Below are 24,766 nucleotides of genomic sequence, written 5' to 3' on the forward strand. Positions count from 1 at the left end.
AGGATGACTCAGCAAGCAGCAAATATGATGTCATATTTTTATTTTGATTTATCTTTTATATGCTTGTCATGTCTTTCAACACGCATTCCCTGAGGGCAGGCGCTGTTCCCCATCATGTCTTCATTCCACTCTTGTTAGTGCCTCATTGGTGGGAAATAAGATGATCTCGTCCCTGCATTCGAGAGATTACAGTGGAGAACCGCACTATCATATACAGTAGCCATGTATCAACCATGACAATCAAACGCTTGAAATGGAGCTAGTGCACACTGCACTTCAAAGCCTTAGACTGAAAATCAGAGTATGAAAGCTCTCAGTGATTTTTATACCGATTGCATGTTGAAATGGCCTAGTTTGTATGTTGTTGTTGCTAAGTGTCATTGAGCCGGTTCTGAATCATAGCACTCCTGTGTAGGGTTTCTGAAGAGTGACTGGTGGGTTTGAACTCCCGATCTTTCAGTTATCAGTCCAGTGCCTATCCTACAGTGCCACACTAGGACTCCATATTTCTTTTTTTGTGTACACTGGGCTAAATAAAATACATTGTTAATACTAGTTTTGCCTGTTTCTTCTTTAAAAATATTTTTGTTTTTAACCTGTTTCCTTTTGCTGTTTTAGTGTGGTGGTGGTGGTGGTGTGCTGTGGAGTCAGTTCCGACTCATAGCAACCCTGCATAGGGTTTCTGAGGCTATAAATCTTTACAAGAGCAGAAAGCCTCATCTTTCTCTGGCGGAACCACTGGTAGTTTCGAACTGCTGACCATTAGGTTATACTTGTAACCGACTTGTAACCACTATACTACCAAAATGGCCACTAGAAAATCTTACGCTAGTGTAGCTAGCTTATTGCATGTGTAGCTCACAATTGTGACTCAGATGCTGTTTCTATTGGACAATGCTGGTCTTGTGTTACACATGAATTTACCAGCTCGTCATTGATTAAACAAACAAAGCAATGAAAAATAAACCAACTACTGTCAGTTCCAACCCTATAGAGTCCTGGTTATGAGTTGGGCTGCTAACCTCAAGGCCAGCAGTTTGAAACTACCAGCCATTTCATGGGAGAAAGATGAGGCTTTCTGCTCCCGTAAGGATTTACAACCTTGGGAACCTGATACAGGGTCACTATGAGTCAGAACCGACTCCACAGCACAGAACCACCAGCATAGGTCAGAGTAGATCTGCACCAAAGCACTTCTCACTGAGGCTGTCAGTCTTTACAGAAGCAGACTGCTTCGTCGTTTTCCCATGGATCAAATGGTGGGCTTATTAGCATCCATATATGAGATAGTCCCTGAGTTAAGTGTTCAGTTACTAACACAACAGTTGGCAGTTCAAGTCCACCCAGAGGCATCTGAGAAGGACTGTTGATCTACTTCCAAAGGCCACAGCCACTGAAAACCCATTGGAGCCCGGTTCTGCCCTGACACACATGGGATCTCCATGAGTCGGAACCCACTTAATGGTAATTGATCTCATATATGAGTAAAAAAGATTTGGTCCCTGCCTTTGGGGACTTCAGGTAGGGTGAGGAGGGAGCCAGATATGCCCACACAGAACTAAAATTCACTGTGATAAATGCTCAGTTTGATCCGTGTCCAAGGAGGCCTGGGTGTCCTGAGACTGAGGAAGGCGTCACGCTTCACAGAAGAGCTGACTTTGGTGTTCAGCTAAGGGTGGGATAAGTGGGAGTTTGCAAGACAATATTAAGGAGAGGCTCCGGAACTATGGATGCAAAGACTGATGTTCACAGTGTGTAGCCTAAATGTGGTTTGTTTGTGGAGGGTGGAGCCTGATTATGTAGGGCCTTGAATGCCAGGATTTGAACCTGGGAGAGGGGCTGGGGCTCAGATGTGAAGAGCTCATCCACCCATCCTCCTCAAAACTCTGAAAGAACCAGACCAGACCTTGTCTGAATGTGAAAAATAAACTCTTTTATTCAGTGCTGACTCTTTGTGGCTCGAAAGCACCTCTACTGCCTGCTTGAAATCCAAAAGCGCGTATTAAACTGTAGGGAAATACAGCTATAGTTCTATAGGACATACACATGTCGGCTCATTTTGCTATTCTTCTCTGGGCAAAGCAGAAAGTTCTAGCTGCAGCAACATGGCTTTCTCCAGGTCCCTCCTTGGTTTTAAGGGGCCCTGGAGCCCTCCCCCTCTCCCGGTATACGATTCTCCCTCCTCTTCCCTTCAGAGGGAGTCCAAATCACGTGGGAAGAGCTAGGGGGAAAAGCCAAGATGATAACTCATGGGTTCCCCAAGTTTATCAGAAGCAAGGGCTGGCCTTGTGGGGCCTGCAAAGAGAGAGTGGTCCAGGCTCTGGCATTGGTGGCTAGTGGCCCACACTGGCAAGTAAAGTTCTGTAGGTATAAAGTCTAGGCACTGTGGTGGGAAGGCTCCAGGGGCATCCAGGGCTGCTGCCCCCTAGAACTGGCATCTGAAGGCAAGTTCTAAAGGACATGGGCTGGGGGCCAGGACAGGGCTGACGGCAGGATGGCAGTCATCGTCATGGTTTAACTCTCAGAAGCAACCTGGACCTGTCACCTTTCTTTGTGGGGCCTGAGTGTGAGGCTCCTGGTGATTTGCAAGGCTGGGTAATGTGGACATTGGCTGGTTCAATCACTCCTCTGTCCAATGAAGACACTGTGAACCAGACAAAGGCTGTGGCTCCGGCTCACATGGCTGGACTTGGGACTTGAATCCAGGCCTCTGACCTCAGCCCCTCCAACAGACTCCCATCTCCTCACTCCAAATGAGGCCTTTTTGATCAAGTCCCTTCAGGGCTGGCATCATGAACAGAACACCAGACTCCGAGCCAGAAGGCCTGGGCAGACTCCATCTCCAGGCTTAAATTGAGCCAGCCTTGCAAATCACCACAAACAAAGAGTGGGCCATCTCTGAAGTTTATGCTTTGCATTTTCCCGTGGTGAGCGGCTAAGCACCGTGGCGCACAGAAGTGCCTGGCACATAGTAGGCACCTCACAGTAGTGCAATTGGCAGGGGACTGTTGGGCCAGGGCTGCTGGAATGAGGGGAAGATGGGTCCTTGCCCCCACCTCCACCTGGCATTGACTCTCCCAAGGGCCCCTGGGCCTTGGGGATAGTCTCGGGAAGAGGTTCAGGACACAGTCTGGGTCTGGGAATGGAGTGAGTTCCTTGATCTGGCTAATGAGCACATTCTCTTTATTATTGTTATTTTTTTGCCTGCTCCCAGGAGTTGTGGAGTAGATCAAACTAGATGGTGGATGGTTAACGGTTTTCCACTGGTATCTGGATGCACAGGGGGATGTGAGTTCCTACCTCAACCCCTTCTCCTAGCCACACAGCTCCAGGGGTCCCACTGTGGTGATATGGTTAAGGAGTTGAGGGGAACCAGGCTCATGCAGGTGAGTCAGACCAGAATTACATGACATTCCAATGAGTCCCACGTAGTAGACACCTGGGGCCTGGGGCCTAAGAGGGAGTAGAATTTGCTCATTAGCTTGGGCTCAAGGTTGGGATCAAGTTGGGAGCTTCAGCAGGCTGAGGGGGACTGGCACAGGGGTCCCTTAGGAGGGGCCGATGATGACGTTCCGGTAGCCCTTCACCGCCTTGAGCTTGTCACTCTCAAAGTCCACTACCAGTTTGTGACGGCCCACATAGAGGGGCAGCAGGTTTACCCTTGCCTTGATTTCCTCCCCGGCCTCCACAGGCTCTGGGCTGTAAGAGAGATGGAGAGATGAGGAGGATGGCCACGGGGGGGCAGCCAGGATGGCCCATGAACACCGAGACCTGTGCTAACGATGACAATGATACAATGGTCTCATTGACCACCTCAGGGGCCTGGGCAGTCTGCCCTCCTAATGTGTGTGTGCCAGTGCCCATGTGTACATGGGGGCAGATGGTGCATTTGGGGTAAGACTGCGAATGCCCAGGTGGCCACAGTCATCATTGTGCACACGACGTGTGCTCCTTAGTATATGCTTTTATGGCAGTAAAAATATAAGTGCATATGCTGGTGTGTAGACATACCTGTGAGGGCATATGTATGTATGTGTGCCTGTGGGGACATTCGGGATGTGGGCGTTATGTGTTATGTGAGGGCTCGTGACTGACTATGTGGAGACATGTACATGGGGGACAGCTACTGTGCCATGGGTGCTGAGTGAAGATGGGAGCTGTGCCCCATGGGTGTCTGAATATGAGCGATGCACAGTGATGTCTACAGGAGATGGAGAGGAGGGGGTTGTAGGCCAGGGGTTGGCATCCAAGGGAAGTCCCACCCCATTAGCAGCTGCCCTCTTCCACTTGCACTTACATCTCCACAATCTTCTGCTCCTGGGTCAGGCCGGCCCCCTCCACAGTGAAGACACAGCTGGACAGGGGCACAGTGAGTGGGTTCCGCAGGGACACCTCGGCCACCAGCTTGCGGTTCTGCTTGGGCTCTCCCAGGATCTGGAAGCAGTGTGGGGGAAGATGTCAGGAGTAGCACCGAGCGGCGGAGGCAGGGCCCGGCTGAGTCAATTATTTGGCTGTAGTTGGGCCCAATGTTTGCTGACTAGAGCCCAGCCCTGCCAGTAGAACTTTCCACTTCATCTGCCAAATATGGATGAGACACCTGCCTAGGTCTCCTTCACTGAGCTGAGGGAGGCTCCTGGGCTCAGCGGTGAACCAAGTACCTCCTTTATTCTAGGGTCTGCGGTGGGAAGATCACAGGCTTGGGGCCAAACCAGCCTCTGCTCCTCCCTTGATGTGTGACTCTAGAGAAAGGACTGCCTTCTCTGAGCCTTGCTGTGGGGTATGATGGATTGCTTTTATTTAGCCTTTCTTGCCATGGTCTTATAAATTCCACCAAATGACTGGGTGGAACTAGGTAAACGAGGTATGTGAGGCCCACCAAGGGGACTAGACAGCTTCCTAATAATGCAAACAAGGTGCATGGCACCCTAGTTGGGGTTGGGACCATGCAAATACAGTGTATGGAACTCTAATTAATGAGATTGGTTAATTTTGCCATGTGGGCTTAAAAGAGAGAATCAGTCTCAGAGTAGAGGGGGCCCTCCCTACGACCTGCTACCAAGACGCTGTTCTGATCAAAGAACTCTATCCTGAGTTGTTCTTGGTCCTGGATTGTAACCTGTTACTTTCCTAACAAACCCCCAAATTAAAGTAACAGGTTACAATTATGGGGTTGATTAGGGAAGTAACAGGTTACAATTCAGAGTCAACAACAATCGCAACAACTGTGAGTTCTTTATGGCAGAGAAGTAGAGCGTGCAGTGGGAGGGACAGCTGGGGTCAGAACTGGTAAAAAACAAAAAAAAAGGTTGGGGAGAGGCGGTCTGTCTGACGTTCAACTCATAGCAATCAGCCTTGGGCTGTTGATCTTGATCCCCCTTCCCCCTTGTGAAGTTAGAGGAGGTCAGCTGTTGTCCCTCATGCCATTGTTACACTTGTTTTCTTCATGGGAGAGAAATGCCCGAACACGTGTCCTTGAGAGGATTCACTGAGTTAGTGTGTGCAGGCTCCCAGCAGGGTCTGACGCACAGCAGACAGTCAGGCAATGCTTGCTCACTACCTCCCTCTGCGGTTTACCATGTATGTGCAATGCTGCACTTGGGGTTCTGGGACTGTGTGTGGATCGCCAAGCAAATTGCTGTGATGGTGACGATGATGATGGTGACAGTATCCCATTTTTATTGAGCCCTTAGAAGATGCCTAGTATGATTCTTCCTGTGGAGGCACTTTGAATCCTTAGAACACTGTGTTACTGTTGTGGTAAGTGCTATCAGCTGGTTCCGAGTCATAGCAACCCTGTACAGGGCTTCCAAGGAGTGGCTGGTGAGTTTGAACCACCAACCTTATGGCTCAAACCTCCCTGGTAGTCCAGTGCTTTCTCCCACAGTGCCGCACTGTAGATGCTCATATTAACCTCATCTTACAGATGAATAAACTGAGGCACAGAAAAGCAAAGTAATGGACCCGGGGCCACTCAAGTACATGCCTGGGCTGCCTAAATCCTTAACCCTCGCTCTCCTACCCCACCCCACCAGGGCTACTAGAATTCCTAAGGTCCAGCCGTAGGAGCTCAGCATTTTAGGGTCTTTGGAGCAATGTTCTTTCACCTGCCCCAAGGATGCATGGTTCTATCATTCTGGGATTCTAGAATGTAAACTCGGAGAGGTTACAAGTCCCCAATTCTTTTGACTTCATGATGTTCTTCTCTGATGAGGCTAGGATTGGAAGACTGGAGGCTTCAAAGGTTTTGAGGGTACAGAGGTGCCATTGTGTGCTTTCATGGGGAACTGTCCTCCCTCCCTGCCTGGGACTCAGCCCCTGCTCCGTGCCCTGCCCAGCCACACCTTACCCGGATCTTGATTTCTGGATTCTCCAAGTAGATGTCCCTCTCGGCCAGCAGGTAGCTGTTGGAGGCTGGCTCGACCAGGAGGCCTCGCACCTTGATGAGGTTGGACTCGGTCAGGCAGTCGCAGTACTTCTCATAGAGGATACGGAGAGGGATGCTCTTCTCTATGGGAGGGAGAGGGAGCCTGTGATAACTGAGTCGTCACCCAACCTCACCCCTCCTCCCAGACTGTCAGGGCTGGGAGCCAGTGAGGGGAGCATTGGATCACTGACAGGTCCAGGTTCTGTACAGGCTGAGGGTACACACAGAACTGAGCTGTAGGACTAGGGCCGAGCTGTGCCCGGGGTGAGCACAGGCCAGGGGTACACACAGGGCTGCAGGCACCCACTCTGCTCTGTTACGAGGAGCTGGTATATACCAGGCATTGTGCTGGACACATACCCTCTTACTTCTTCTTTGGGATGACCCTAAGAGAGTTGGGCATTTCCTGTTGCCCAGTTTACAGATGAGGAAACTGAGGCTCTGGTAGGTGAAAGAACATTGCTTCTGGCTAGGCAGCTGGGTTTGGACTGCTCAGAAATTTGAGCTAACCCAGAGCCAGAGTGAAATAATATAACATGGGCTCACCTGGGCACACAACCTGTCCTTGACCAGGAGGTCTGGGAGATGGTCCATTTTACAGATGAAAAACCACATCTGCCTGTAAGCACTCAGCTGCTCTGTCACTTGCAGGGCCTCTCTGTTTCCTGAGACATTTAGTTCCTGCCTGGGAGAGCTAAGACCAGAGGTCATTTACGAGCAAAAGCCGTATAGTGAGGAGGGAATGAGAAGAAAGTCAGCAGGGCCAGTCTCCCTCCCCGTACCACCCCCAACAGAGAAGTGAAGTGTGGTTTTTAGTCCCATTTTTCTGACAAGAACGCTGAGGCCCAAGGGTACCATGAGTCTGCTCATAAGAGGCATGAAGGAGAGGTAAAAAGAGCACTGGATTGAGAGCCATAGGGCCTGTCCCTCAGGCCTGGTCCCAACTCCTGTTTGTCCTGGGGCCTCCTCTGGGACCCTTTTTGGGCTCCCTGGAGCCCAGCCCAGCCCAGCCCAGCCCACAGCAAAGGCAGGGGCCAGCACTTTGACAGAAAGCTGTTGTTTTCTGCCTTCCTGTTCTCCCTCCATTGGACCAGAGTTTCCCAAACTCAACCTTTCACATGCTGTATCAGACTTCTGTGTATATCCTCAGTAATCTGCTCATTCTTTTTCTTTAAATTGATTCAACATTTTTTAAAAACAATTTTTTTCCTTAAAACTTTTCATTGTTACTTATAGCAAATCCGTCTCATTTATTCTAAATGGAAGGTTGTTAGTGGTGTTAAGTGTCATGGAGTTGGTGCTGACTCAGAGCAGCCCTATCGGGCCTTGCGCCAACTTCACAGTCGTTAGGTTTGAGCCTATTGTTGCTACTCTGAGGTCTCATTAAGTTGATTTTTGACTCTGAGCAACACCATGAGCTAGAGTAGAACTTGCCCGTTGGGTTTCCTAGGCTATAGTTTTCACAGATGCAGATTACCAGGCCTTTCTCCCTCAGAGCTACTGGGTGGATTCAAATCATCAACTTTCGGGCTAGCAGCTGAGCATTTACTGTATTTTTGCATCGAATTCAACCATGTAAATAATAGGTACGTGCGTATAATATGCATAGTGCACGCAGGATACATGCATGAGGTGTGCAGTTTGCAAAACCCGTATATCTGCGTGATACTTGCGTAGAAATACAGTAACTGTTTTGTAACCAGGAATCTTTAACCGCAGGTAACCAGTAAAAATAAATACAAGCAGAGTCATGGTATCCGGTTCTGGCTAGATACCATTGTCTGCTGAGGGCTCTGAGCTTGTGATCTGTATTTACTGTTAAGAGGGAGGTTAGCCAGGGTCAGGGGTGATAAAGACCAATTAGCACCCACTGAGTCTTTCTCTCTGAGGTACCTTGCTCCATTAAGACCTTTGAAGAAGAGAGAGCCTGTCTTACTGTGCCATTCAAGGGATAGGACTTGGGGTCCACGGCCCAATCTCTGGGAAAATGTCCATTAACCCATCCAGCCCTTTAGCTTTTCCAGGGCAGATGTGCCCCCGCCTCTGGTTAGATATTGTGTGTTGGGGGGGTGCTAGGGGGGAAGAAAAACCACAGCTTCTGCCAAAGCAGACAAGAACAGAGCAAATGTTGATGTGTCAAGACCTGGGGGAGCAGAGTAGAAACTCCGACCACCTTCCCAGGAAAGGAGGAAAACATCTTTGTCCAGGAGCTTGGAGGCTGAGAAACCCACTGATGACTTTTCCAGGAGGCTGAAGTCCAGGCAGAGTTGGGCCTTTGAGGCACCATCCACAGGCATGGACCGTGGCCTTGACCTTGGGCCATATACTGGTTGGCAAAAGGAATTGTAGGCAGTCTGTCTCAAACATTCCTTAGACAATTTGCCCTGTTTGAAAAGGTTCCCTGGCTGCAATCCCAGAGAGACACCTGGAAATGTGAAGGAGTTGAGAGAGAGAGAGAGGGAGAGAGCAGCAGAGCAAGGAGGCAGGGGTGGGGGCCTGGCTTCCTGTCCATTGACACATGGAAATCCCCCAGATCTTATCACCAAAGAATAGCAAGCAACTCAGCCAAGGCATGGAACAGTGTATCTCAGATTGAACTTGACACTGAAGGCCCTAACAAGGCATTTTTGAGTAGATACACTTTCCAGTTGGTGGGCAACACATAGGACCTCTGCCCTCTCCTCCCTTTCCCTAGGCTGGGCCCCTCGAGGATGCTTGCAGTAAGAGAGACCCACTCCACCAGGATGATAAGAATTGACAGGTTTGGCTGAAGCCACCAAAGAACAATGCTCCGAGCAATCCACTGATATCTGACACATAGCTATCACTCAACAGAGGCCTGGCCCCTGTTGGCCTGGAGGTCACCTGGTGCCTCACATTCCAGGAAAGATGCCTCCTCCTCTCAGAACAGTCCTGAGAAGGAGCAGACATGCATATACACAAAAGGGCTAGAAGGACCCTTAGCCACGAAGCAGCCAGTGTACAAGGGGGGAATCTGAGTCCTGGAATGGCAAAGAAACAGGCCCTGGAGGGTGGTGATCTTAGGCATGGACCCTGTCCTGAGTCAGCCTAGATACAGAGCAGAGACCTGGCCCCTTTCCAAGCCATCGAGGGACTCAGGGACCAGGGAGTCCAGTACATCTGTGCTTGTCTAGGGCTACTCTGCTTCCCAGCACTGTTTTGTGCTTCTGCTCAGCAAAGACTGGGGCCGGGGGGAGTGGGGGGGGCACCTTGTCCCAGCACCACTCTGCACTTGGCTCAGATACTTGTTGAGCACCCACTAGGCACCACACTGTATGGGGAGTTTTTACACACTCCCATTTAGCCCTCACAGCAGCCCCAGCAGGGAGCAATGCTATTGCATTCATGTTGTTGTTGTTAGGTGCTGTGGGGTCAGCTCCAACTCATAACCACTCTGTATAGGGTTTCTGAGGCTGTAGATCTTTACTGGAGTGGTGATAGTGGTGGTTATGTGCTGTGGAGTCAGTTCCGACTCATAGTGACCCTGTACAGGGTTTCCGAGGCTATAAATCTTTACGGGAGCAGAAAGCCTCATCTCTCTCCCATGGAACAGCTGGTAGTTTCGAACTGCTGACCTTGCGGTTTGCAGCCTGATTCGTAACCACTGTGCTACCAGAGCTCCTTTATAGGTGAGAATAATTAAGGATGAGAAGCAGTTCACCTTGCCCAATGTTCAAGGCACAATCTGACTAGCTTCTAAATCTATTCTTTCAACAGTATAAGTGCTGGACCCCATCCTTGGTGCCAAGTGGCTTTGCCCATGGGGGGCTTGGCAGGAGTTCCCATGGATGTGCAGACTTTGAGCTTTCTTAGGAACAAGAGGCTGGCAGGCTGCGCCCCTTACAGAGGAAGGCCATTGTTACTGGTTTCACAGACTTGAGTAGGGGAAAGGGGAAAGCACACTGACTCCGTGAACTCAGAACCCGCTGCCCTGGGTGCTGCCTCTTTTCTACGTAGGATCCTACTGCTGCGGTATATTAAGCACTGACAGCATGCACAACCTCTTACCTTCTGGATAACCCTGGAGGATCATGATCCCAGTCCCCATGCCTGACAGGGACACTGAGATTCAGGGAGCAGCCCACTGCCCAGGTTACACAATGAGCTGGACCTTCCTCTCTGAGGGTCCAGGGGAGATGCTCTACTTGTCATGCTGCACCCCCCAGCATGATCAGCACCCTTCTTTGTAGCTCCCAGGTCTCCTCCTCATGTCTGTAGTGATCCAAGCTGAAGGAAATGTGGTTGGGTGGTGGGGGGCATGGCTGCAGACACCCATGACTCCTTTCAGGTCCTCATGTTTATTTGCAGAGGAAAACCAGACAAGATGACCAAGCCAGGCAGTAAAAGGAACCAAGGAGACCCCCAGGTATTCTCACTGTTCCAGTCAAACCCTTCTCAACTGGGGTTCTCAGAAAGAATTAAGCTCAAATACCCTAACGCTCTAGTGTCTGTAATTAACTTATCTCCTAGAATGGCATTCTGTGCCATCCAGGGAGACTGGATAATATTGTCTGCCACCCAGATCTTGTTCTGTGGTCTTCTTCCTCTTATGGAACTCTGGGTAGTAAGAAGGGTTGCCTCAGTCAGCACCAGAGATGTGAGTGATGCCACCCCAGGCCAGCCACGCCTAGCTGACCATTGGTTGTCCATAGATATATGGGTGTGCCTAGCTGAATCAGCCAGGCTTAGCCCATCTCTACAGAATTGCCCAGAAGTAATATATGTGAGCAAGGAGCTCTGACAGTGTAGTAGTTACGAATCGGGCTGCTAACCTCAGGGTCAGCAGTTCAAAACTACCGGCTGTTTCATGGTAGAAAGATGAGGCTTTCTGCTCCCGGAAAGATTTACAGCCTCGGAAACTCTGTGCAGGGTTGCTATGAGTAGGAACCGACTCCACGGCACATAACCACCACCACTATACGTGAGCAGAACAAATGTTAATAACATGAAGGCATTGAGTTGGGGGGTTTGTTATATAGTCACAGCTGACTGTGTGATAGAGCCAGAGCCTACTAGGAAAAGGAAGGAGATGCCTGGTCTTTGCTGTTGAAGGAAAGACTTGCTGTTGTTGTTAAGAGCCATCAAGTCAGCTCCAACCCATAGCAACCCTGTAGGGGTTTTCTGAGGAGTGGCTGGTGAGCTTGAACCACTGACCTTGCAGTCCATTTTGACTTTGTAGTCCAGTGCATTAACCCACAGCGCCACACCAGGACTCCGAAGCAAAGACTAGGCAGCAGGGAAAGGTGAATCAACACTCTCACTCTCTCAGAGAACTTGGAGAGAAGAGGAGAGGAGTGAGCCTAGACCTTCAGAGGTCAGGGAAAGCATCTCCTCCTTCTGTTTTATTCCTCCCTCCAGAACACAATTGTTTTATGCCCAGCTCCCAGTCAGTCCTGGTGGGGGTCAGATGCCTCTCACCTGCTCTGTGTCCTTGGGAAATTCACGTTCTCTCTCAGGTTCTTAGTTTAGTGGCTCAAAGTACAGTTTCAATTCTCAGTTCTGTTACTTCCTAACTGTATCACCGTGATTAAGTTACTCACTCTCTCTGTGCCTCAGTTTCCTCATCTGGAAATGGGGATACTAACAGAATCAATCACCCACTTGGGTTATAAGGTCAGAGGGAGTTGAGATTTGTAAAGTGTAAAGGTCATCACCCAGGATAGGCACTCTGTTAGTGTCTGTAAGGTGCACAAAGAAGCCCAGAGATGTAGGAGGTTAAGCATTGGGCTGCTAACCTCACAAGGTCAGTGGTTCAAACCTACCAGCTGCTCCTTGGGACAGAGAGGAGGTTGTCTTCTCCCATAAAGATTTATAGTCTCAGACCCCCTATAGAGCAGTTCTAGTCTGTCACAGGGGTCACTATGAGTCAGCATCAACTGGACGGCCAGTGGGTGTAAGTGCTCAGAGCAGTCACCAAATGACCCAAGAACATAGGCCTTACCGGAGAAGGGCTCCAGGTCAACATCGAGGACCATGGTGCCGCACTCAGGACCCAGAATTCCGTTGTAGCTGACAGTGCGAGCACAGAGCAGGAGGCGGCAGGCGTGGTCCTCGGAGGTGTTGTTAGAGATGTGAGCAAAGACGTCAAAGTCGCTGCCCATGTTCATGCCCTGGCCCGCGCGGATCCGCATGGCCATCTCTGTCTCTGGTTTCTTCACTTCTGTCAGCTTGTTCATATGGTTGGCTTTTGTGAAGGTTTCCCTCTCCTCCGGGGACCCTGTGGGGACAGTGAAGAGAGTCTCATCACTGCTGGAAAAGGACCAATGGAAAGAATGGACACAGCAAACAGACTTCTCAGCATCTGAAGTCTCAGAACAGCCCTAGAGTGGCCCCTTCTTTTCCACACCTCTGTGCCAGGAGGAGAAACGAGCATTTTATTCACTTTCTGCAAGGGAACTCCTATACACACCTCAAGACCCAGCCCCAAATATCCCCTCCTCCAGGAAGACTTCTCTGACCATTTCTCCCCCAAGATGAAGGAGCCACGCTTCTGGATTTCCACAGCTGCGTACTGTCTGCCCATCATGGGTTTTTCATTCCCTGGTTATTTTCTGTTTATGCACTTCCCCTCTTGAATTGCTTGAGAGCTCATCTAAGTACCCAATAGTACTTGGTGCAGACTAGGCACTAGTACATGTCTACCAAACAAATAAATCAGGCAAGCTTTCTCACTTCCAAGCATTTGCATAGGGATCTCTTCTACCTGGGAGTCTTGGTGTGGTACTGTGGGTTAATGTGCTGGACAGCAAGGTCGGTGGCTCAAGCTCACTAGCCGCTCCTCGGAAACCCTATACAGGGCCACTATGAGTCAGAACCAACTTGACGGCACTAACAACAACAACAGCAATCTTCTACCTGAAATCCTTTCCCACCTCTTCTCTACCTGCCAATCTCCCCAACAGGAACAACTGCCCCTCCTATATAGTCCCTTTATTTGAGGGTCACTATGGGTTTGAATCAACTTGATGGCACTTAACAACAACAATGCTCCTAATGGAGTCTGGGTGTGGCGTTGGGGGTTAACGCGCCAGACTGCAAAGCCGTTTGAACTGCATGGTCGGTGGTTCAATCTCACCAGCTGCTCCTCGGAAACTCTATACAGGGTTGCTAAGGGTGGGAACTGACACCACAGCACTTAACAACAGCAACAACACTCTTAACGTACTTCTGGTGTGGTGCTGTAGGATCAGCACTGGACTGCGAACCACAAGGCTGGCAGTTCAAACTTATTAGCCTCTTCTTGGAAACCCTATACAGGGTACTTATGAGTTGGAACCAACTCAACAACACTTAACAACAATAAAAACAATGCTCCTTTAAGGGAGCTCTGATGGCATAGTGTTGGGCTGCTAACTGGGAGATCATCAGTTCAAATCCATGAGCCACTCCACGGGAGAGAGATGGAGCTTTCTGTTCCCATAAAGATTGATAGCCTAGGAAACCCTATACAGGGTCGACATGAGTCAGAACTGACTCGACGGCATAGAGTCAACAATCACAATGCTCCTTTAAGGATCCCTGGTGGCACAGTGGGTTATGTGTTGGGCAGGTAGCCACAAGGCTGCAGTGCAAACCCATCAGTCAAGGCGTTCGAGAAAGACGTCTGCTCCTTTCAAGATTTATTGGCTCAGAAGCCCTAAGAACAATTCCATTCTGCCTAGAGGGTAGCTATGAGTCAGAATTGACTCGATGGCAGTGGTTTGGGTTTGGTACTACCACTTTTATTTTATCGCCAGTGTTGTTGGGTGTCTATCTATTTCTTCTATTAAACCAGCAGTTTGGACCTTTTAGAGGTCAGGAAAGGTATCTCTCTTCTAGAAGCCTCTCTTCTAATTAGAGTATGGCTGTTACTGCCCACCCCCAGCAGCTCTGGAATGTCAGGGCAGGAACTATGTATTTGTAGTCACTTCTGTGAGCCCCACAGGGCTTGGCACACACTAGATGCTTAAACATCTATCATGTTGAACTGGCTGTTGGACTCAAATTCAATTAAACAAAACAAAACACCAAGACTACTTTCTCCCTGGGAATTTTAAATAATAGCAGAAAGGTACCTCATCTTCGTGGCTGATGGAATTGATCAGATTGCCTTTAAGTTCCTCTTTAATTTAAGCCTTCCCTCCTCCACCTGCATGCTTACAATCTATGTGAACTCTCTGTGAACTGCTGTAAAAATAGACCCTGCAAAGTTCTGGGAACTTCTCCCCTGTGGTCCCTCTAGTACAATGCATTGCAAAAAAGAAAGAAAGAAAAGAATAAAAAGCATAGAACTTCCCATCTATAGTTGTAGGTCCTACTACTGATAATAAATATTTTTGTGGTTGTAGTTAAGTGCCATCAAGTGGGTTTTGATTCTTAGTAACCCTGTATAGGGTTTCCAAAGAGCAGCTGGTGGGTTGAACTGCGACCTTGCAGTTAGCAGTCCAGTGCTTACCCTACAGCGCCAAGCCAGAACTCCACTGATAATAAGTACTGTGTTAACAAACAGAATGGACATTGTTGTTTTTTTGTTAAGATGCACATCTCTCCCATATAATCGTCACTCCTTTCAGTTTTATTTAGAGTTCAACCAACTCTAAAGTCAGACTTCAAAATGAAATTAAATTCATCTGTGGAATCTACAATTCTTTTCTGAAGCAAATAATCCTTTATCATCATCTTCTAATGTGTTAGGTAAATTTGTACTTGCAGAAGAATTGATGCTTTTGAGTTATGGTGTTGGAGGAGAATATTGAAAGTGCCATGGGCTGCCAAAAAAACCCAATAGATATGTACTGGAAGAAGTGCAGCCAGAGTGCTCCTTGGAGGCCAAGATGGCCAAACTTTGTCTCTCATACTTTGGACATATTGTCAGGAGGGACCAGTTGCTGGAGAAGGATATCATGTTCGGTAAGGTGGAGGGTCAGAGAAAAAGAGGAAGACCCCCAACGAGATGGATTGGCCAAGTGGCGGCATCAATGGACTCAAGCATGGCCACAGGTCCAGGATTGGGCAGTGTTTCGTTCTGCTGTGCATAGAGTTGCTATGAATCAGTGCCGACTCGATGACACCTAACAACAACAACATAAGGAACTGTTAACAATGGAGTATAACCGTGGTTGTATGATGTTGTTGAGTGCCATTGAGTCGGTTCCGAACCATAGTGACCCTGTATATGGTTTCTGAGGAGCATCTGGTGAATTTGAACTGCCGATCTTGTGTTACAGTGCATTATCCCACAGTACCACACCAGGGAATTGTTGTTGTTGTTCAGTGCCATCGAGTAGCTAGGCTGGTAAAGAGCAAAGCTTATCTGCAAGGCAGTGTTAAGAGCTAAGCAAGCAGGTGCCTACCCTCTGGGTACTTGTAGGTATGAGTGATGTCCTCCCGCTCGTCCCGGCCAACGGTCTTCGTGCTGATCTTCAGCCCCACGACCAGGGAGTGGTTGACTGATTTGTGCATAGACCCATCGTCCTGTTGGATCCAATCTACCACATCAGCATTGACCTCGGCAAAAACGAACGGCGCATCGTATTTGGTACTCAGGTCACCTTCCTTGATGGCACGAACAGGAACTGGGCCACAGCAGTATGTCCCTGGTTGTGGAAAAGGAAGGGAGAGATGCTTGGGCTAAGAGGACCTTCCACAAATCAACCACAGGTAGCAAAAAATCTTGAGGCCATATATTCCTTTGACCCAATGAGCCCATTTCTAGGGGATAGCATAGGGTAAAGGTTAACAACAGGAAATTTGAGCACAACTTTTAGGCTTTAAATCCTCAGTTTCATGTTAGCTGTGTGACCTTGGACAAGTTACTTAACTTCTGGAAACCTCTGTTTTGTATGGGGATCATATCTGTACTTACTTCATGAGTTATATATGGAAAGCTCGCATATATTAAGCACTTTGTAAGTGTTTGTTAAACAAAATAGAAATGTATCCCAATGCATCCTAAGGAAATTATGGAGCCAAGTAGTAGACAATATATTAGGAGGCAGAGTGTGCTTGTTTTATTTGTAGCACACATGGAAACTGAAGTCTGTGCCCAACATGTGTTTGGCTTCAGTGAGTGTGTGCTGATTGGATGAACATGAGTGTCATTTTATAAATAGTCCAAGTTGCCCACACACTTACTTAAATGTTGAAGACCAGAGGCTGGCTAGCTATGTTATAGTACATTCATTTACTGGAACACAGTAGAATCAGATTAAAATTCAGATCCCAGAAAACAGACTGATGGAGAAATGTTAATAATACATTCAGAACTGACAGGGCAGGATAAAAGGTTTCGCACAGCAGGAGTTCCAAACCCGGAATCTGTGGACCCCTTCAGTGCTACAAATAGAATTCCGGGGTCCATGAACTTGGATGGGGAAAAATTGCATCTTTATTTTCACTGTCTTTGATTCCATTTCCTTCAAGCACCAACATAGGCAACAAACCACAGTAGTTTTAGCAGCGCCTATGACTTGTCACTTTCAGGCACAGACAGGATCATATCACTTCATCGTTATCACAGATATCTGGGAATACTGGTGATGGTCTTTTCTACCATCAAATTATCCAACTCATTAATGTCACTAAATCTTGTTGTATGGTGAAGCATAAATGCTAGTATATCACACACTTTAAAAAGCTTTTTTTAACTAATTTAATGCAATAGACTTTTCTTTGTAACCTGTGTATTATATTCTATGCACTTAAAAATATTATTCTGAGAAAGAGTTAATATACTTGATCAAATTTTGCCAAAGATGTCCTTGACTCATTCTTCCTCTCTCTAATGTACACACACACGTTTATTATACATTAAAAATTCATATATAATATATAACATACATTATATATAATACACATTATGGTGTGACACTGTAGGATCGGCACTGGACTGTGAACCACAAGGTCAGTAGTTCAACGCCACCAGCTGCTTCTTGGAAACCTTATACAGGGTGGCTGTGAGTTGAAACCGACTCAATGGCACTTAACAACAATATAAAACATAATGTGTAACATATAAGCCAGTTGCCATCTAGTTGGCTCCAATTCATGGTCATCCTATGGGTGTCAGAATAGAACCGTGCCCATAAGGTTCTCAGTGGCTGATTTTTTTGGAAATACATCATCAAGGTGTCTCTGGGTAGACTTGAACCTCCAACCTTTTGGTTAGCAGCTAAGCACCTTAGCAATGCACCGCCCAGGGACATACACACATACATGTACATAAACAAATATACAATTAAAAATTACTGGAAGTTATACGATTTGTTGAATGTGAAACTGATGATATGCCTGTAAACTTTCACTCAATCCACAATAAAAACCTTAAATTAAAAAAAACAAACATGACTGGAAGTAATGTGTGAATGTTAACAATGCTTGTTGCGGGGAGAGGACAAAGAGGCTGTTGGATCTTTTTCCTTTGTGCCTCTCCATAGTCCCCAAGTTGTCCACAATGCGTGCGAATTACTTTTCAAGTTACAAAATAAATGTATTATGAAAATATAAATGGGGAAATACGAGTGACATATCAGTGGTCTCTGGAGTCAAACAGACCTGGCTTAGAATCCCAGCTCTGTCACTCTTGAGTGAGCATCACAGGGTGAGTTACTTCAACTCTTGGAACCCCAGTTTCCTCATCAAGGTAATGGGTTCACTCCTACTCACCTTCACTCTTCTCCTGGGGAGTGGGGTCAAGGGCCTGCCACCCTTCATATCCAGGTTGAAGATCAGGCCTAGTCATCCATGACTCCACCCAGCAGTGGAAATTCCTGTTGGAGATATGAAGCAGAACACTGACCCAAACTCAGATTTGAAACGTTCATTTTTACCTCCAACAGGCTGACCACCGGCCCAGTCTTCCTCCTTGGCCCCTGCCCTGGACTTCCCTAAGACACCCAGGGTCTTGTCCTGAGTGGAACCAGCTGCTCCTCCCAACATTCCAGCCAGGTGTTCACTTCTGTGTCCCAGAGTCATTCTCCACTCCTGCTCCCTCACCTCCCAGTTCAGATTTCAATGGCTTCTCCGGCCAATTTCTTGACTCTACTCCTTCTTTCACAACCCACAGGCCTTGACCTGGTTCAGACCTCATCTCCCACCCAGCTCCTACCTCAGTCTCACCCTCTCAAGACCTTCTGAGGTGCAGTTATCAGCATACCTGTCTCCTACCCTGAAGCCTTTAGTGACAGCCTGTTGCTTCTGGAACCAAGCCTGGCATTCCAGACTCTCAACTCATTCTCTCCCCTGGGCCTTTGCTCATGCTGTTTTCCCTGCCCGGAGGGCCCTTCCCATACCTTGTTTCCTCTCCTGTCCCAAACTGCCCCCTTCATGGGTAACCTCCTCCAGGAAGCCTTCCCAGATTTCCCTATTCACAGGGCCCTCCCTACTGGGCCCTGGCCCCCACCTCACCATATCATTTCGCTCTTGTCACCCTGGACCTCGCCAAACTCATTGCGGAAGTACTCGATGAGCAGGTTGCTATTCTGGTCGTGGGCTGAGTTATAGTTGGTCACAACACGGGTGGGAATACCAAGACACCGAAGCACTGGATAGGGGAAAGGGACAGAGAGGGTCAGGACTGAGGCCCTAGAGGGGGCTGCCCCACTCTGGGCCTTGACATGCTCATCTGTACCGTGGGGAAAACTGTACCCATTATCCAAGCAGTGAGAGAATGCGCCACCCCTTCTTGTCCAACTCACCCGTCCATTCTGTCCCTCTCATCACAGCTGCCAATGGGGAGACGAAAATGTGAATCTGACCTCAACACTCCCCTGCTAAACATTCAGTGGCTTCCCAAGGCTCTTGAGGTCAGGAACAGACCCCTGCGGGTCCGACCCCTGACCACTTTTTGCACATTTTGCTCCTCCTCCAGCACTCCACGTTCCTGTCAACCACAGGGCACTGACCCATGCTGTTTCCGGAAGGCCACTCCACCAGGTCTAGATGGCCCCATGAGTAGCACCATCCTCACAGTAAAGGCATGCTCTATATCCCTAGAGCCCAGCGGAGACCTGGAGAGAGCATTCTGTCAAAATGGGGTGAAGGAAGGGTGGTGGGGGATAACCGTATCTCCTGAGACAAAGATTCAGAGCAAGGGGCAAGCCGGCAGAGAAGGGAACGGGGCTCAGGAGACCTGCCACTCAAGCCTAGCTTTGCTACTTCCAGACTGTGAAACCCGAGTCCAATCACTTCACCTCTCTGGGCCTTGTCTCCTCCTCTATCAAACAGGATCACCTGACCAGCTTCTCATTCACCGTGGGTGAGGAGGGGCCCCGCGTTCAGCCAAAACACTGTTTACAGAGGGATTGTGATTACTGGGAGAAAGGTTGCTGATGTGGCAACCACAGTTGAAGATCAACCACCTTCTACAGACCCATCTCAGCTCTGTAGGAAACAACAGGGAGGAAGAAGACCCCGAAAAACTCCGGGCACAAGTCTTGTCCAAACAGTGGTGCTGGGAGCTCTTGGTGGATGGAATTCTGGGTGATTTTACACCCTCAGTCTTTATGTGCTTTTGATGTATGTTGTAAAAATAACAAATTCTCAAGACAGGATAAATAAAGTCAATATCCAAAAGGGCAAGCAAAACAAAAGCTGCCCGAGGCCCTGGATTCTGGTACTGGAAGGAGGAAGGAGCGGGCTGTGATCTTCCAGTCCCACCTCTTGCCTACTTCCTGTGTCCTGGGGCCAAGGCAGGAGCTAGACACCATACCACCACCCCTTAGTGAAGGCTGGTACCCCAACCCCAGGCCCTGGCCTGTGGTGCAGCTGGCCTCAGACGATAGGCCAGAGGCTTGGGAAGGAACAAGGCAGCACTCCTAACCCAGATTGGTGTCCTGGGAGGCTTCATTCTCACAGACCTGGTGTCCTGGGAGGCTTCATTCTCACAGCTTGGTTCCCAAGCTGCCTGAGCCACTCACCAGCTGTGTGGCCTTGGCCAAGCCACTTCCCCTCTCAGAGCCTCTGTTTCCTTCTGTGTAAGAGTTGCTAATAATATCAGCTGGTTGGGCTATTGTGATGAGTCAGAGAGAGGCCATGGGTGTGGGCAGTCTCCTGTCTGTGTGCCTGCTCGTCTCTGTGTGATCAGTGTCTGGCTCAGGGTGAGCATGAGGAGGCACACGGAGAGTTTGTCATAGTGACTGTCACCACAAACTCCTGCTTCAGTTAGTGTCACACTAAGAAAATGTCCGGGGATCCAGCTGAGAATGCTGGAATCCCAACTACCCTCAGAAACCTCCAAACCCAAACTAACCTGAGCCCTAAGACCTGGGGATTAGAACAGCCATCATTATCTCCATTTTGCTGGTGTTGTTTTAGGTGCCATCAAGTCGGTACTGACTCATAGCGACCCTATGCACAACAGAACAAAACACTGCCTGTCCTGCGCCAACCTCACCATCACACTTGAGCCCATTGCTGCTGCCACTGTGCCAATCCATCTCATTGGGGCTCTTCCTTTTTTTTTGCTGACCCTTCACTTTACCAAGCATGATGTCCTTTCTCTAGGGACTGCTCCTTCCTGATAATATGTCCAAAGTATGAGAGATGAAGTCTGGTCATCCTGGCTTCAAAGGATCATTCTGACAGGACTTCTAACACAGATCTATTTGTTCTTTTGGAAGTCCATGGTACTTTCAATATTCTCCTTCAACACCATAGCTCAGATGCATCAATTCTTTAATGGTCTTGCTTTTCATCATTCAACTTTCAATGCATATGAGGTTATTGGAAATGCCATGTCTTGAGTTAGGCGTACCTCAGTTCTCAAACTGACATCTTTGTTCCTGAACATTTTAAAGAGGTCTTGTGCAGCAGATTTGCCTAATACATTGTTTGATTTCTTGACTGCTGCTTCCATGAGTGTTGATGGTTGATCGAGCAAAATGAAGTCTTTGATAACTTCAGTCTTTTCTCCATTTGTTGTAATTATTGGTTCAGTGGTGAGGATTTTTTTTTTTTTCTTTCTTTACACTGAGATGCAACCCATACCAAACGAAGACCGTGGTCTTTGATTTTCATTGGTAAGTATTTTAAGTCCTCTTCACGTTCAGCAAAGAAGATTGTATCATCTGCATATTGCAGGTTGTTAATGAGTCTTCCTCTAATCCTGATGTCATGCTTTTCTTCATATAACCCAGCATCTCAGATTATTTCCTTAGCATACAGATTGAGTAAGTATGGTGGAAGAATGCAACCCTGGTGTACACCTCTCCATTTTACAGGTGAGAAAATTTAGGCTTGGAGACATCAATTTGCTTGCCCAAGTCCACCTAAGGATTAGAGGCAGAGCTGGAGTTGGAACTTCCCACAGAAATACCTTGTTTGAGGTCCCTCATTTGACCAAGATTTCCCTGTTTCCATTACACACCAGGCCTGGGAGGAGACTGTGGGGACCCTGACACAGGCCTGGCCTTGTGGAGCGCACAGTCAAGACCTGCTGTTAAATTTTACTTCAGATGATCACAGCCGGGGCAGGGTGGGGCCGGGGTAGGTGGGAGGGGGAGAGAAAGCAAGTCTGGTGACCCAGTCCTGCTCCGAGGTATTTTCCAAGGAAAACCCAAGGGATTCTCTAAGAAGATGTATTTCAGGCCTCTCAGGGATGAGGAAGTTTTCATTCTCTCAGAGGATGAAGAAAGGAGAATTCAGAGGCTACAAGGGAGCAAGCAGTCAGGGGCAGAGGTGGGGGTAGGGAACCTGGGTCTCGCTGCGCACACCCAGTGTGCCAGTACGGCAGACAGTCCTGGGGAGCTCCCAACCTGAGTACAGATCTGGGATTCAAAGAAGCTAGGGACCCTGGATCAGCCTCGAACACTTCCTGAGTCCAAAAATGGCAATAACATGGTAAGAAGTAACAGCAATGTATAAGTTTTTGCTGTTATGTGTCTGTCTTCATTTAACTACGTCACATATATTCACTCATTTAATCCTCACAACCATCTCAGAACTGAGGCACAGAGGACTTCAGTGATTTTTCTCAAGGACACACAGCAGGTAAGAAGCAGAACTGGGATTTGAACCCAGGTCTTAACTTGATGGTCCATATTTTTAACTAGAAAATGCTACTCCATTTTCATGTTTTTGGTAAGTGTGATTCTGACTCACAGTGACCCTGTAGAGGGTTTCCAAGGAGTGGCGGAAGCAGCCTCAGCCCCAGCACCACGCCCACCAGGCCCACCAGCCTTGCGGTTCAAACTGACCTTGTGGTTCAGGGCTTATCCCACAACGCCACACCAGGACTCCAGGAAGCTCTGCTTAGAAGCACCATAGTCTTCAACACTCTCTGAGCTTGAATTTTCATGGTTATTTTTTGACACCTTTTTTCTTTTAAATTGATTTATGTTTCCTCCTCCACATTTTGAAAAACACTTTCTCTTTCTCGACATTGCTGGTTATTACTGTTATTACCAAGTAATTTCCCCCCCCCCCCCCAATGTTTTATTGTGAATTATGTGATAGTTTACATGGGAGAACATTAGTTTTACATTCATCCTATCGTATATCGTTTCATTGCCATGGTTACAATCCCCTCCATGAATCATCAACCAACCACAGGGTATACCCTGCAAGCCTGCCCCCCAGTCCTCAGCACACAGCCCCTCTCCCTCTCTGTGTCTAAAGCCCCCAGCTGCTCCATTGCTCTACGTCATCATCTCTGCCTCCATCTCAGGCGTCACTGATTCTCTGGGTAGGGTCCCGCTCTCCGCTCTTCTCCCTTGATGGTCCCAGGGACCTCTGTTCTTAGACTGGAGAGTTAATCACTCCCCTCCTTGCTATAAAACATCTACCTTTACATTTCCAACCCTCACAAGTAGTCCTGATAACAATTATTCACTATTGTATCACAAGAGATCTATCTATTCCCATCTCCTTTCATCAGCCCCGCCTAGACAGATTGGATACTACTCAGTGGAGATTCTAAGTTCCACCAGGCCCTTTGTATCTAGGTTCCTTCTTGAAAGCTTGTAAGCCAGTCACTTCTTGCCTTTGTAGCGCCTACCCACCCCCCGCACCACTTTGGGTAGCCAATGTCCAAGTTGCCCATCCCTGTCTACTCTGTGCATGGAGGGGGTGGGAATGATCCTTGCTGTAAAGATCTGTTCCCTCTTTTGAGCTACTGCAACCATAGGTGTAGGTCAAGTTCATCATATTGTATCAGATTACTCTTTTTTTTCCGCTTCTTTGTTCTTCTAGTTGAGCTCTGATCATCCAGTCATTGAAGCCAGGTCAAGTGGGTATTAGCTGCAAGTGTGGGTGCTCTTATGCATATGCCCTCTCTTCTTATCAGCTGGACGTTTCACTCTCCACTCTAGTCCTCTGTGGCTGTGTCACTGACTCTGGGCCTTGCAACACTGCTGGCCAACCAGGTCTCCACCCGGGTTCACAGGAGTCTATTGAATGTTGTAGGGCTCAGCTTGCAGCTTCATTGCTGTTTTTCCCTTACTTCCCCTTATCAGTGACCAACGTGGTCACCAATAGAGTGTGTATTCCCATTGAGTCTTAGTCTTAGAAGGGGGTTTGCTCTGAGGGCACCCGACCACTTGCCTTGATATACCAAGTAATTTACGGGAATGTTTACTACAATGGGCCAGGTTCTATGCTGAGCAGCTTTATGTCACAACTACAACCATGAGGAGGTAGGTCCTGTTGTCCCCATTTTACAGATGTGGAAACTCAGGCTCAGAGAAGAGACAGCATTTGCTCAAGGTCACAGGACAAGTGAGTAGTAGAGCAAGGATCGTAGGCTCAGAGCTGCCTGGCTCCAGAGCTCATGTTCTCAGGCCTAAATGCACACTGCTTCCTGAATGATGCCGTCTAACCTTAGCAATGAAGGGCCGTTGTTGGGAACAGGGCTAGAGAGGGGCGGCCACCAGCTGCAGACCACCACACAGTGGTGTTGGTAGAAAAGGCAGGACCAGAACCAGGAGCTCCTGACTCCCGTTCCAATGCTCTCTGTGGCCCAGCTCACATCCTGATGTGCAGCTTACCTGTGCAGGCCACGGCAGCGAAGACCCAGCACTGACCATACTTGACTCGCTGGCAGCCTTCACTCTTCCAGCGCCTCAGGATGTCCACGCTGCCGATCCAGGACATGGGGCTGATGCCGTCCCCGTAGTTGTTGTCCCAGCGTCCCAGCAGCACGCCTTGGTCATCATTGCAGTTAACCTGCAACCAGTGGGGCATCACAGAACTGTGACAGCTGAGCTAGAGTGAGCATGAGTTTAGTGCATGACAGAAGGCAGGGAAGCAAGTTACAGGATGAGGGAATAGCAGATACAAAGGTACCAAGGTGTGATGGAATGCAGTATGACACAATTGGCTGGGAGCTGGAACCCAAGGTGCAAGAGA

The 24,766-nt window shown here is 48.4% G+C and overlaps 1 protein-coding gene across 1 annotated transcript in view; it reads right to left on the reverse strand.

Annotated features, from left to right (window-relative positions):
- Nucleotides 1-3,548: 3,548 nt before the first annotated feature.
- The window catches only part of TGM2 (transglutaminase 2), a 40,910-nt gene continuing 19,692 nt past the window's right edge, over nt 3,549-24,766 (reverse strand). Inside the window, exons 6-13 of the mRNA XM_006874732.1 lie at nt 24,406-24,583; nt 18,830-18,965; nt 18,089-18,192; nt 15,778-16,020; nt 12,387-12,662; nt 6,347-6,507; nt 4,298-4,434; nt 3,549-3,699 (exon numbers count right to left, since the gene is read on the reverse strand). Of these exons, the coding sequence (XP_006874794.1) occupies nt 3,549-3,699; nt 4,298-4,434; nt 6,347-6,507; nt 12,387-12,662; nt 15,778-16,020; nt 18,089-18,192; nt 18,830-18,965; nt 24,406-24,583 (1,386 nt within the window). The remainder of the gene's footprint in view (nt 3,700-4,297; nt 4,435-6,346; nt 6,508-12,386; nt 12,663-15,777; nt 16,021-18,088; nt 18,193-18,829; nt 18,966-24,405; nt 24,584-24,766) is intronic.

Source organism: Chrysochloris asiatica, unplaced genomic scaffold (genome assembly GCF_000296735.1).
Source record: "Chrysochloris asiatica unplaced genomic scaffold, ChrAsi1.0 scaffold00296, whole genome shotgun sequence".
Taxonomy (NCBI): domain Eukaryota; kingdom Metazoa; phylum Chordata; class Mammalia; order Afrosoricida; family Chrysochloridae; genus Chrysochloris; species Chrysochloris asiatica.